The sequence below is a fragment of the Diorhabda carinulata genome, chromosome 1 (assembly GCF_026250575.1).
Source record: "Diorhabda carinulata isolate Delta chromosome 1, icDioCari1.1, whole genome shotgun sequence".
Lineage (NCBI taxonomy): Eukaryota > Metazoa > Arthropoda > Insecta > Coleoptera > Chrysomelidae > Diorhabda > Diorhabda carinulata.
Window position 1 is genome coordinate 15267973 of NC_079460.1, and position 15199 is coordinate 15283171.

At 30.0% G+C, this 15199-nt stretch overlaps 2 protein-coding genes across 2 annotated transcripts in view; both read left to right on the forward strand.

Moving 5' to 3' along the window:
• Nucleotides 1-5783, forward strand: part of LOC130900489 (solute carrier organic anion transporter family member 5A1-like) — a 77318-nt gene extending 71535 nt beyond the window's left edge. Inside the window, exons 9-10 of the mRNA XM_057811139.1 lie at nt 1723-2060; nt 3086-5783. Of these exons, the coding sequence (XP_057667122.1) occupies nt 1723-2060; nt 3086-3312 (565 nt within the window). The 3' untranslated portion in view covers nt 3313-5783. The remainder of the gene's footprint in view (nt 1-1722; nt 2061-3085) is intronic.
• Nucleotides 5784-8470: 2687 nt separating this feature from the next.
• LOC130900493 (ceramide glucosyltransferase) overlaps nt 8471-15199 on the forward strand; it is a 59840-nt gene continuing 53111 nt past the window's right edge. Inside the window, exons 1-2 of the mRNA XM_057811152.1 lie at nt 8471-8761; nt 8851-8992. Of these exons, the coding sequence (XP_057667135.1) occupies nt 8673-8761; nt 8851-8992 (231 nt within the window). The 5' untranslated portion in view covers nt 8471-8672. The remainder of the gene's footprint in view (nt 8762-8850; nt 8993-15199) is intronic.

Here is a 15199-nt window from a genome sequence, read left to right on the forward strand (position 1 = left end):
ATTTCCTAAACGTGTTTGTGTGGTTATAACAAAAAATTGGGTTCAAGAATCGGTCTAAAAAATGACGAATATGTAATAACTCTTTTTAACATCATGGAATATATTGGAGTCAGAAGCAGATTACTGAAAGAAGGTGAAGCAGTTTTTGAAGCGGGACATTTAGTATTATGTGAACTAGAAGGAGCAAATTCAAAAACTATTGAAAGTTTGTGTCTTCAGACGTCAGGTCTAACTCATGAGATAACAATCCATCTGAATGATTAAATATTGGAAAGTCATTTGTTCATGTAAGCATGGCAGGAAGAGACTTGAATATCTAAGCGAAACTTCCAAAAAGGGCCACAAGAGTTTTATTGTCCACTAGAATAGGATTTTAACTAGTTCATTCGTATCACTACAACTTATACCATGTTTTTATTGTTTTCGAAGTGCATCTTATGGACGTGTGGTTGTTTTTATCTCAGAAAAGCACTTTAAACAATTATTTTATTTTACTATTTGGACTAATCTTTCAAATAACACTATCTATTGTTTTTAAAACAACAAAATTAGTTCGTATTCTGGCTTTGTTGTTCACCTCTATTGAAGATTGAAAGAAAATGAACAGATGTCGCCCACTTCGTAATTTTCGCGAATTATCGTGCTTCGTTCGTGACCAATTTAAATGTGGTTCCAAAAGTTACTCTAATAGAGACTATGTAGCGTTAACACATAGTTTTCATACTGCACAGCAACTAAAAGCTTAGAAATCTCTTCAAACATTTAAGTACTTTGAAAATAGTTTTGTACAAGAAGTTTGTGCCAAGATTATGCAAACTAATGTAGTTGTTGTGAAAAAAGTAAGTTTTGTAATTGCATATATACAGGAACTCAACTTTTTTTTCTGTATTCAATGAGGTGAAAATATTTCATATGAAGTTTTACTTCAGTAATATACCCTATGTTTACAATTAGATCTTAGCATATTTTATTTTTTATTGACTAGAAGTGTTAATTATGTAATCCTCTCTTTGTTAACCTATTTGTCATACATGTTTTATTATTGTATTATATTATTGATATTTGCTCTCAAGTAGTTACATAAACTAGACAATTATGGAGGAATAGGGTTTTATCCAACAAATCATTTTTCTATATTAACTTACAATTGTTCCATTTAGAGACATATTGTAGTTAAATTTTCTGAGTGAAAAACATGTAATTTGACTTGATTTGGAAGTAACTACCTAACTGATTTAAAATATTAAACTTTTGAAAAATGCTCTGAACAAATTGAGCGTTTGTGGAAAATTCTTTACTTAATCTTCTTACAGGATTAACTTTCATGTTGGCTTTTTGTTAGTTCATTTAATTTTCACCATGATCATTTAATATAGCAGGTATTCAAAAATCCGCACTTGATCCTTTTCCTCTGTTTTAGTACATCCTACTACTGACAAAAGGGCAATTTAATTCATTCAAATTTTCAAACCATTTTTTTCTGTTACAGTAAATATGAAGTTACATTTATTTTCCCCTCAGGCAATGAGGCCACCTACCAATTACGTTATTCTTAAATAAATAATCAATTAGTTTAGCCACTATTAGTTTTTAATAAAAACATGTTTAATATCTTAAGCAGATATCATATACAAGAGAAGTGTACTTTGAAGTCTACTTTATACTATTGAATATATTCTTAAAAATAATTCTATATAAAACATATCAAACTGTTTGTTGTAGGTCAGTCAATGAAGAAGAGCGATCTTTCGCTCTAGGAATGCAATTTGTGATATTCAGATTATTTGGATATATTCCAGCACCTATTTTATTTGGAAATTTAATAGACTCGACCTGTCTATTGTGGAAAAGCACATGTGGTGAAAAAGGAGGCCGATGTTTATTATATGATATAGAGCAATTTCGATATAGATATGTAGGATTGTGTGCTGGTATAAAGACTCTAGCTCTTGGAATATTTCTAGTTGATTGGTGGTTAGTTCGACATCGTAAACAATTAGATGAGGATAAAGCTATCACCACTAACGAAATTGTCGGTTCTATTATTAGTCTAGATAAATGTAAGTAATACACCGAGATTTTTCCAGTATTTTCATAATAAGAGGCTCATGTAGTTATATGTTGTTTTCTTCAATACAAAAGGAATTGAGAAATATTTATTTCCACATTCATAAGTTATATTGCAGGTTTATTGTTTTTATATTATTTGTTGTGACTTTATACGATTATAAAGATTTGTGGACTTGACATATTGGGGGTTTGATAGTGTGAAATCATAATTTAACAAACCATATCTTCACAGGTAGAATCAATGAAACAATCTCGATTATTCTTCAGGTAATAGAGAGTTCCCCAAGCCTCACAGATACCTCCTTTGTTTTCTAACTCTTGCAAAAATGTAACTAGTACATTATTACAAGTACATATATATATATATATATATATATATATATATATATATATATATATATATATATGTATATTGATATTTCCATTTCTGTGAGGCTTGGGGAACTCTCTGTTACCTGAAGAATAATTGAGATTGTTTCATTGATTCTACCTGTGCACCTGAGACTTGTGTAGTTCATGTAGTAAACCTTGATGCTAAACAAAATCAAAAGTCATTTTTATATCCTCCTTCAGCCTCCTAATTTTGCAGCCTACGCTTGAGATGTTGAAATGGCGAGAGGATGTATTTGACGGTTTTTCTTCCAATTCAAATTGATGTGATGGAATATATTGATTTAGATTCTCACATAATCTTCCTCTGCTATCTTTTTTGAAATGTTTCCAATTACAAAGAGAAGAATGACTCGGTAGTTGTGGTTGTGGTGTTGGGCTTGGGAACAATTAAATATATATAAATTTTGCTGGCAGCTGTTGGTTTCGAATATTTTTCTTCAATGTCTGAAGATATGGTTTGTTAAATTATGGTTCCACTTATCCAGGAATAAATTGGACCGTTTTTGTGGAATTTACTTTGTCGTAAAAACCTATACCTATAGCGAGTTGATTTTGATTGAAAATTGAAATAGACTTTCCTAATTGTTGTCATCTTTTTAATTTGCATCTAAATATTTTGCAGTATTTGAAGAAAAACATGAAAGCGGACGTCATACAAGGAACCCAAGTTCTGCTAGTGCCTATGAAGTTCCCCGATCTCCAAAGCCCACACCTGAGCGTCAGGAAGCTAATAAAGAACATGAATCAGATGATTCTACAAAACAAACACTACCAGAAAAGCAAGAAGATGCCACACTGGAACAAGATTCTACAGCCGAAAATGGAAGTCTGAAACGGCGCCACTTGTAGACTTAAAAGCACCACTTAAAGTTTCATATTAACGTATTTTTTTATTTTGACACTCTGATAGTAATTAAGTAATGGGATTAGTCTTTTAAACAAGAAATGGCGCATCTGCATTAAGTGATATATTTTAAATAGAATCATATTTGCCAGTTTCTAACAGCTAATATTTTTAACATTTTGCAATTTTGACTCACATGATTTTCTCTATCATAAACAGGACTAAAATTCTAGAACAACTACTTTTTTGTTAATGAAAAGTCTATTTACTGTAGTGCTACAAAGTTCCAATCTAAAAACTGATTTATTTTGGCATCATTGATATTTCGACATTAATATGATTTCTTTAGCAATTTACTAACTCTTACAAGTGAAAATTAATTGGTTCTATGGAATATGAAACTCAAATATGCCATCCCTTCTTATTATTCTAAGAATTTAGTGTTTACATGGTATATTTTTTAACTGGATAAAATTCCACCATTAATGAAGTTTGATATTAACACAGTATCACTACATCAACATTTACTTTTTACATTTTCGGGTCCTTTGAACCTGATACGAACCAACGATTTATGGAAGCCTAAAAGGACCAGACAGTATAATAGTAACTGTTGGTGTACTGGTACTGAAGAGTATGTTCTAACACTGCTAATATTTCTTCCGCTATTTGAAAGAAGTTTTTACTTTTCCCTTCAAAAGAGTTAGTTAAATGCGCTTCATATCCGTGCATCTCAGGCACACTCTAAAAAGATGCCATTTGATTTCCAACTAAATTGAATTTAATATCGAAATTCACAATTGGTTGGCAAAAAGAGAACTTTGTCGATGGATGTGCCAATTGTGTAACTTATCATTTTCAGTAGGTGAAAAGAAAACTAATAATTCCAATAATTGTGGAAAAACAAGAAAAATTCGGGCTGGGATACTTTGGATTGTCATGGCTTGTGTAAGACGCGTGAGATTATTTGGGGGTTGCTTTGTTGTTAGAACAACAGTTTGAGATTTTCAGGTTTTAGTTAATCAGTATACAGAATAAATATTTATTTTTCCGTTTAAACAACACTTTTTATACATCAAGATATTCCAAAAATTAATCGACCTTTACTAAAGATGAAGGTTACTAGTTGTACTAACAAAAGGTTCTTTCTTTTTAAATAACGTATTGCATATAATACTTTTACTTTTGACATTTTATTGTTTTTAGTATAGAAATTTAATTTTAATTTTTGAAATGGTATGTTCCATTTGTCTAATTTGGATATATTTATTTTAATTTTATAAAGTTAGAGATATTTGTTTGATGAGGGATTGTGTAATAAATGAACCATGCAAACGCTTACAAGGGTGCCACCTAGTATGAAGGACTAATCTATCAAGTATCTCATTTGTTTAAAGTAGTGAACTAGATTATTTTAACTTAACTTTAAATGGACTTAATTATAATTTGAAAGTGATATTTGTAATAAGATATTGTTTTATGTTTTATTTTTTTCTAATTTTTTAGGTGTAATAGTTATAAAGTTATTTGTTCTACTTCTAAACAGTGATAACATTTCTTATAGATTAGGTTCATCATTATGCTAGAGCGATATTTTTTTTGTTTTTGAGGCTGGAGGGATCACATAGGTCAATTTATTAGGCTACGGTATTAATAACTGCCTTAAAAGTTATGCATGTTATAAAATATTATATTTTTAAATAAAAAGTAAACACTTACATACATATCAATTTATTAATTATACAATACAAATATAAAATGTGCACTATATATTAATTTCAATGCTTTTTAAATGAAATTTAGTGTATATCAATCCCTTCAGTCTGAAATTAAGCAAGCCACACTAGCTCTTAGTGAAACGGAATCAAAAACTTAATCTTAGATCTTTTAGCCGAATTACAATTACAGTTAGCCGAACTAGATTCTGTCTTTTAAGGTTCTGATATTTAAAAATACTCATTGTGTTAAATTTTCTACTTTTTTTATATGATTTGTTCTTATTTTCAAGACTGTTATTTTTATCACTTAGATATTTGTATAACCTAGGGACTAGATATATTTTTCAGATCGCACCTGATTATTTTTTCATTTTATCAAACTACATTGCGATAAACAATATTTTTTGTATCAAATCGTTTATTTGCTTGGAAATAAATATTATAACAAAATTCGAAAATACAGATTTTTCCTAATTTCATTTACCATATTATAATTTTTATATGTTCAAAGTTTATCTAATTTCATAAATTTAAATTAACTACTCGTGTTTTTATACATTTATTTCAAAACTTTTTGGTCAAATTTGTATTTGATTATTAATATTGAATACAGTAAAAATGTATAGCAATTTCCTTATAGTTGCAAATATATTGTTTATTGAAGGTTTCTTAATGTATTAACTTCAGCTTTTTCTTTTGTTTCTAACTGAATAAAATCTTATTGTTTTATATTAATTTCCATTAAAGGTTTTTCTCTACCAAGTGTTTTATTCAATACACTTCTGTTCCTTTGTACTCCTAAAAAACTATTGATATAAGAAATTTATGTTTTACTGTCTATTACAAAAGTCATCCTAATGTAGCTAGTAAAAATTTCTGATAAATACTGATTGATATAATTTTATCTTCTGGGAACGCTGCAGGTCTACAAAATTATGAAAGCTGTAAGTTTTTAGAATTTGCATAGATGACCATGACTGCACATATATTTCTCAAAATGCAAATTAAAAGTGATTAAGTCAAAGAAATGAATAAAAATGTTGAAAATACAATAAAATTTTAATGATTGAAGCAGTCCTATAAAACTGCAATTCTTTGGCAAATCATTTTTCAGGATTTTAAATTAAAATGAATGTGGAAAACTATTACACTTCATACAATGAATTATTTTCTACAAAATGAGATAGCCAAAACAGATATTTGCTATAACATTTGAACATTTTGTTTTCTTCACTTTTTGAACTTTGCTATTTGTTTATAATAACTATGGAGTTCTTGTTTACGCCTATTCAGAAGCAGTGCATTCTACTAAGCGTTCACGGCGCCTGACATACTCTTTTGGGCGTCCACATAGCACTACGATCGTTGTGGTCGCGGTGAGAACGTCGCTCATGTCAAGGCTAACGTTCACGATGACCCAGGAGGTGGGTCGAAGTGAGCGTTGGAAGACTCAAAATTCAAGCAACGCAGATTGCAACCATAAGAATATATCTTATTATTTGATGTGGCATGAGATATTATAAGTAATTTTGAAGCATTTTTGTGACTTAATATTTTACTTCACTTAATGTGAACCAGTTGATCAATCCCCTAAAAAATTCAATGACTTACAAATTATAACATACATTTTAAAGCTTTCACTTTATTTTTTCTGTTTTGTCATTGGTTAATATTTATCTTAATGCTCAAAATGCCTCGTACGCTATTCCACTTGGAACGGGAAAGATCGTGGTCGTGAACGTGATTGTAGTGAGTGCTTAGTGGAATGCACCCAAGTTGTACTTTTCGCCGAAAATTTCCTTTCTGAAGTAAATAACGACGAGAAAAGTAGTTTTTATTTAAAATAAAAGTAATTTATGATAGTGATATTAGCTAAACATTAAATAAAAACTACTGTAAAATAAAGCTTTCCTTAATGTTATTACTTGACACGCTTTGTCACTACAAATAAAAAAAAGAAAGAACTACCATAATTAGTCATCTATTTATTCGAACCGACAAATACGTACATAGAGATATTATATGTAACATTGTTTTCACAAAAAGAAATGCTGATCAACAAAAGAAAAATCAGATTTACAACACACTAGTATAATGGAGTCGTCGAAATCACAATAATGGAGATATTTTTACTTTGTCTATCAAAATAACACAACAACAAGAGGAAGGAGACATGAGCGAACAACAAAAAAATCTAACAGCGACAGGTACGTAGCACTAAATATGACCGAGGATCCGGAGGGAAGCCTAGTCGCATAACATAAAATTAAGGTACATGTACGGTTAGGAGTTGATTTTATTTTCAAAACATATGGACATTATTAGAAAATGGAAAAAATACCCTAAACAATTGAACAACTAAGACGTCAATCTTAACACAGATTGAATATCATTAATCATAATTCATTATTAAACAACAAATTGTGGTGTTGAAACATTATTTAATTTCTGTTATTAAGTATGCAGCGTTGTGGTAACTAACAATTCAATGTTTTGCGTGGGAATTACCCATCTTTTAATTCGTTTTTCAGAATACACGGTTATATTTATAGTATCAAGTACTATCCACACTATAATCATAATTCTTTTTCTAGCTGTAAGTTGTAATAACATACGGTGATGCCAAATTTGCTAGTTAGACTTAATCTCCATAATATTAATGTAAAAAAATGATTTCATACCTACATTCCTACATAATGTAGACGATATGTGAGCATTTTTTACATCTGTAAAAAATTTGTCACCACATCAATTTTGCAATTTGAAAATGTAATTACAATATTCTCCTTTTCCAGCTTCATAGACAATGTGTAAGCATTTTTTTGCATCTGTAAGAATTTTGTCAGCTATTAATTTTACAATTTTAGGTTCTGCTATGACAATATGCCTCGCCATTTCCAGATTCAACGAGTAGTGAGAAAATTTTCATAATGAAATTTTCACCTATTTTATGATAAAGTTCTTTGAACTCGTACGAGCTTCTCAAATTTATTAAATAGATAGTTTCTCTTCCCAAATGAACAAATAAATTTAATGTACCTATGCTTAAAACTATATTCATGTACAATGTTACTGTATATTTTTTCATGAGCCGTATATATTTTTAGAAATCCCTTATAAATCAGAATTTTGGTTGAAGAAAGAAAACCCATATATTTGTTAAGAAGTTCAATATACAGAAAGTAATTTTAAAGAAAGGATAATACACAATGAAAATAATTCAATTAAATTTTTCATTTAATTTCCAATCTCTTAACCTTCATCCATTTATTTCATTAGACTTCTAATTAAATAAATATGAAAAAATTCCATTCCTAAATTATTCTGTGTTTTTTATAATCTGACAACGCTGATATCTGCATTAGATTATTTTTCCTAGTACTTCTACGAATTGGTTCGTAGCAGTCGACCAGTTCGCAATTCAATTTACTATCGTGAGGAATTAATGAAACATGGTATGAGTTACTTTACTTTAGGATTAGAACTGACAGTTCCATGCAACATATCAAGCGTCCCACTCTTTTGTTTAGTGTACTGTGACAGTTGTGGCTGAAGGGGTCACTTTATATAGTTACATCAAAGAAATGAACGTGTTTAGATAGGGATGTTGATTGTCGTGTTTTCTAGTTTTAAGCCAATAAGACCCAATGATTTACACTTTACATGGATTTGCAATATTTTTTCTCATATATTGGTCAGGACTATGGGTACTTCATTTACTAGCGATATTTTACGGGTAAGACTTTTAAACATAACCTCAACCAAGCGCTTCATTTGTTTTTCTTCCGATTACTCTGTTGCATAAATTGTTTTGTTATGTTTTAGTAAATATAGACTGCACAGGAAGGTTAAACCATTATCCACAGATGAACCCTATCCCGGTGTGTCAATATTAAAACCTCTTATGGGGACCGATCCCCATTTGGTATCAAATTTGGAAACTTTTTTTACTATGAATTATCCCATGGTAAGTACTCAACATTTTACTACTAACGACTGTAAACTTGCAATTATATGCTTGCCAATTGTTTTTTATCTCATTGTTTTATAAAAAAGTGATTTTTTTTCTTGAAAAAGGTACATTGATCATCTATCCAAAATGATTTATTTAAGTAGGTATTTGTGAATATTTTTGAAACAAAATCGAAAGCATAACATGTAAAGTGGGTATTTATATGTAATGCTATATTTACACCTTTGGTTGTAGTGGAATTGGTATGAATCAACATTTTAAAACATGTAAGCAATTAACTTTGTATCAATATACTTTTACAGTACTTTTAATCATGTGTTTATCGTTTTCAAAATAATGTGTAATCATAGTAAATGATCAAAGTTTCTACTGATAAATATGGGTAAATTATTATTCATAGTAAATACATTTGCTTTCAAAATAACTTGAAAAATAAACAAAACTATATTGTTAGATGTCTAGATTACTCATACAGATTCAAAAATTATCTGCTTGTGAAAACCTCATATTCAGAAAGAAAATATTGTTGTTAGTTTTGAATTGTATTTAATTTGAATAGCTAGGTACATGAATAAATTTATATCATCACAGTTCTAAATGGAAATGACAGGTGGTTTTGAAGTCCAGGATTAATTAATTTTGACAATTATTGGATTAATTACACCAACTTCTACTATTGTTGTGCCTGTCTAAAAACTAATGTCTAGTTTATTTTTTGTCCTGCAAAATTAGATCTCTTCTTGCATATTTGGGTTAAGTTTTTGGAGTAGTTGGCAATAGTCACTACTCATACTACTATTGCAGTCAATAGAATTAAATATTTCTTTAAACAAGACTGGTAGATTAGTATTTGTAAGAAATGTTCAGTTGAACATTCAATTATGGTTTGAAAATGGTTATATAATTGTTAATATCACTGTTAAATCCTTGGTTATCTATCTAATAAAGAAAACAAGTGATAATGAACTAGATTTACAATGGTTGTAAAAATTACATCATGAAAGGATTGTTTGGAACCAAGCTACATATAAATCAAAATATCCCCAAAATATATTTTCCACATTGTATAGATACACTCAATGTCTAACGATTTTATAGTAAATTATAGATAGACTGAGATGTGATTAAAGACAAAAATTTTAAAATCGCAAAAACATCGTCGTTCACAAATAAAAGGATAGAGTTCCTTTTCTTGAATTAAATTATGGAAAATTTACAGGCAAAAATAAGCTATTTCCTGAATTTGTGTAATACAACCAGTTATCCAGATATAAAAGGAGAACTACAATATCTTGATCCCTTCATAAAACTGCCAAGAACTCAACTATTTGTGTTTTGTCTAATATAGCAACAAATTATTCAAAACTATTGACTGTATCAGCAGTTTCCAATGTACAATACTGAGAGCTCTTCATGATGCTAGAATCTCAAATCTTATATATAAATATTCAAAATCAGTTTACAATTTAAAGATAGCAAAAATGAGTTTTTAAATTGATTTTTTAACAAAAAGGTACTCCTTGTTTAAATCGACAAAATTTATGGTTTAGGAGATATGTATGTATATCGTTGTACATGGCAAGGAAAGCTTTCGCCATAAAGAGGCATTTTGAAAAAAAATATCATAAATTGTAATTATTTATTGAAAATACTTACAGAAGTTATTAAAACACAATCAAACATGTCTTGGAGAACTAATGAATAAATAAATAAACATTTATATTATATACTATCGAAGATCATATTACTGACATAAGGAGAAATTTGAAAAATATTGATAATTATTTTTCATCTAGCTACTACCTGGATGGGCAGGGATACTTAGAATTTCTTTAAAATACTTTCCCACCCATGCTATGTGATATTCCTCTAAACATTCCCATTCCCCACTTCCTAAATTATGTAAAAAATCATGATGATTAACATTTTTCTTAATAGATGGATTGGTCGGAAAGGTTTCTTTGTATACCTCCTGTGAGTATTTTCAATGAATAATTACAATTTATGATAATTTTCTTCAGAATGTCTCTTTATGGCGAAGGGTTTTCTTGGAATGTACAAAACATCAAAACTACTTTGTAAAAAACTATTTATTAAGCAAGAAAATAATCAATTAAACTTGGTTTTTATAATCCAACTACCATACTCGACAACTCGTATCTGTTCACAAACCGCTTTAAATATCAAAATCCCCACTCTATACAAAAGCTATAAATAATTATATTAATGGAACTTCAAGTGTCTAAGGGACAGTCATGACATGATTTCATCAGATCGTCGAATTGAGCTAAAAGGGATATCTGAAGCCCTGAATATTTCATACGAACGCGTTCATCATACAGTTCACGTCAATTTGGACATGAGAAAAATTGCTGCAAAATGGATCCCCAAATTTTTGAATGTTGACCAAAAGCGTGCAAGGGTAGAAGCATCGCGTTCGATCTGTGCTCGATTTGAAAACGGTGTAGACTTCTTAAACCGAATTGTTACTATGGATGAGACTTGGGTACATTTCTACGATCAAGAAACAAAGCAACAATCGATGGAATGGCGACACTCTGGTTCTCCAAGACCTAAGAAATTTCGTGTCCAAAAATCTGCTGGAAAAGTTCTCTCTTCAGTTTTTTGGGATTGCCATGGAGTAATCATAATTGTTTTTTTTTTGGATAAAGGTAGATCAATAACTGGAGATTACTATTCGACATTACTGACCACTCTACGGCAAAATAATTAGGAGAAAAGACGCGGAAATCTATCCAAAGTTTTGTTTTTGCAAGGCAACGCCCCTGAACACTCATGTTGCCATGCAAAAAATTCGTGATTTAGGGTTTGAATTACTAGATCACTGCCCTTATTCACCAGATTCGGCTCCTTTCCTCCACTGAAAAAAAGTTTAAAAGGTCGTAAATTTTCTTCCAACGAGGAGGTAATAAAAGCTGTGGAGGTCTGGTTTGCAGAGCAAGAAGAAACATTTTTTTAAAGGTCTAGAGACGTTGCAGGTTCGCTGTAATTGTAAATATTTTGACATTGAAATTTTGTTTGGTTCTATAGTAGGCTGAGAATTTTTCAATATATCCTCGTAAATATAAGTTCTAATTTCTCAATTTTAATGCCTATTAGTATAATCTAATTTTTTTTTAATATCAACTTTATTTTCACATTGTCATCCAACAATTAAAATTTGCTCGAGATCTTATATCTAACAATCACCTGAGATTCATCTGTACATGCTTGTGGTTAAGCCGTATTTACTTCATTTTCCAATACAATTCATGAGATTGTTTATCTTAGATGTGAGAATTATAGTATAACCGATTTCATATCGTTATGCTTTTAACGAATTAACGAACTATTGAACCTTGTAACGTTCGATACTGACTTCTATAATTATTAACATTATTGTGATAAAACTGTTTCACTTTGATAATTAGCTTTATTTTGTTAACAAAATTCTCTCCCAAATAAAAATTTATTACTACAGGCCATTCATTAAAATAAAATGAAATACAACTAATTGTTATAAATTTTGAGAAAACAAATTACAAACGCGGCCTAAGTGAGATTTTTAATTTATTTAAAATTCAAGTGTACGATTTCCTTGGTATAATTTAATTGGAAAATCTCGATAAAGGTTGAATATATAAGTATATTCAAAATCCAATTTAATTTAGACAGTCAAATTTTGATTTCGAATGATTACAAGCACACGTACCAATTGAATATTCGGTGAATGTACCATCATGATTAACATCCAAAAATTTCGTACCAAAGGTCAAGAGAACATTTAAATTATTATACTATTCTTATTAAATAAAAAACTACGTCGTAACTATTATAATTAATATAAGGGTTGCCTGTTGACTACCTCAATCTGAAGATGACAGCACTTATCAATGTAAATTAGAGTATATATTTGCGTATGCATTGATAGGTCCTCACTAAAATTTCAGCAATTTTGGATACTTATTTTCTGTTTGACAATCGTATAAGTGAGTCGTTGTGAAGATTTTTCTGAAAATACAACAAATTATGTGGCCGTATCAGTTTGACAGATAACGGTCGTTCGGGACGGTCAAAAACTGTTACAACTAACAATATATTCGATAAGTTCATATACTGGATACCGCGTTTGCTTACTTTGGACCAGTAGCGCATTTTTCAGGCCTTTTAACATGGTTTAAGCAAAATAAGTCGAATTTATAACTGTGGGGAAACTATGCAAAGACTTTTGGGATTGTTTTCATCAACTATCTTCGAATAGGTAAAACATTTCGAAATTGCTAAAAAGCAACCATATTTGAAGAAAAAGAAAGTGATTTTCCATCAAGACAACGCACCTTCTCACACTTCGGTGAATTGCATAGCTAAAATTCACGAATTGCTTTTCGAATTGGTTGACTACACACCATATTCACCAAATCTGGCCCCCAACAATTTTTTTCCTGTTCCCTAGCCTCACAGTTCCACTTGAAGGTGAAATATTTTCATCAAACGAGAACGTTTTTGCATACGTAAACTCCGTTAAGAAGATTAGAAGTTGGCAAAAGCTTTTGGACTTTGTAGGTTACTATGTTGAAAAAGTGCTTATTGATATTATTTCTTTGTTGGGTCGGGAACTTTTCAAACAACCATCGTATGTGATAAATAAGAATGAAACTCTTAATATTAACCTCAAAATCAAATTAAAATGAATTTAATAGATGTAAACTAATGTGTTAATAAGAAAAAGAACCAAAATTTCTCAATTATTAGGTTGTTGCCAAACTTTCTCTACTTCAGAAGTGCTCCATAAGCATAGACTCTTATCGCGTCAACTTCATATTTAGTGTAGTTTGAGTTAAGTGCGGCTTGAGTGACATCTATGAACACCCTCAGAACACGAATTTTTAGTGGTAAATAACAACTGAGACATACAGAAAAAACGTCTGACAGAACGTTTTCTATAATCTTATCATATATATTTACATTTTATAAGCTACGCTTCAGCATGTACAGGAAGTCATTTATCTTTATTATATTGTTTTAAGAACAATTTTGTAAATGGTTTCATATTTTTATTTTTGAAGAAAGTATTGATATATGTATTACAAATAGTATAAATAATGTTCTAAGATTGCCAGCTTCCTACACAATTTTATGTTTTTGGCATATTAGTGAACATGAAATAATTTGGATGTCGGTTACTTAACTCAGAGCTCTCAATTCTAAGAAATGAATGTCTGTTAGTTAAAATTGATTTGTTTGGGACCCAGACGCTGACTTGCACTAACTTTCTACGTTTTATTAATGCGCTGTATTCGTCGACTAGTTTCAATTCCACTGTCTTGTAAGGCGATAAGAAAATCAAGATATTTATAAATGAAACCACAGAAGCTGTGGATTAACTAAAATTCATTTTCAAACTAATTTCACAAATACCAACGAAACCTCAATTCATTTTGAAAACATGAAACTGTTATTGTTGACAAAATTTTTTGCATATGATAGAACAACGTAATATAATCCTACCGAAACTTTTTCTTTCTTGCCTATGTATTCACAAAATTTTCTATTGATCTTTTCGTGTTCCAGATAAAATTTCACGTTGAATAGAAATTATAGGTAAATTATTTAGTCTTCGCTGGTGTATAGTTAACCTTAGATAGTATTTTTTATAAATATTATTTTTGAAAATGACCTATCCACCAGCAATGTGTCTAATATTCCTTTAACTACTGCTGTGTTTTGGGATGTTGAAATAACATCATACATCGCAATTTATTAAATGTTGATATTGACCCCTTCGACTGCCACTACAACACTCACTATTATACAATTACACTGTCCGAAGGTAGGCGGTTTAAATTCGGTTTCTGAAGACGATAACCTGGTTACCGAAACATGCGTTATACAGAATTTTATAATTGTGCGTGTAGGTGCAGAGGTAGTAAGTGGCTTGGAATATAATTTCGTAGCTGCTTGGTTTAAATTTATAATAAAAACACACTTATTTTTCCGGCTTTTTGAATTGGATTTATGAATTACACGAAACGATAGAAGCTAAAGTAAACTTAACCTAATCAGAAAATGGATCCGTTTCTTGTTCTGCTCAACAATATGAAGAGACAGTTCCTAATTCGAATGCAAATAAAAGTTTAATAAAGAAAAGCAAGAACAACAATTATATTTGATTTTTTCTTTGTATTTCTTTCCTTTCTTCAG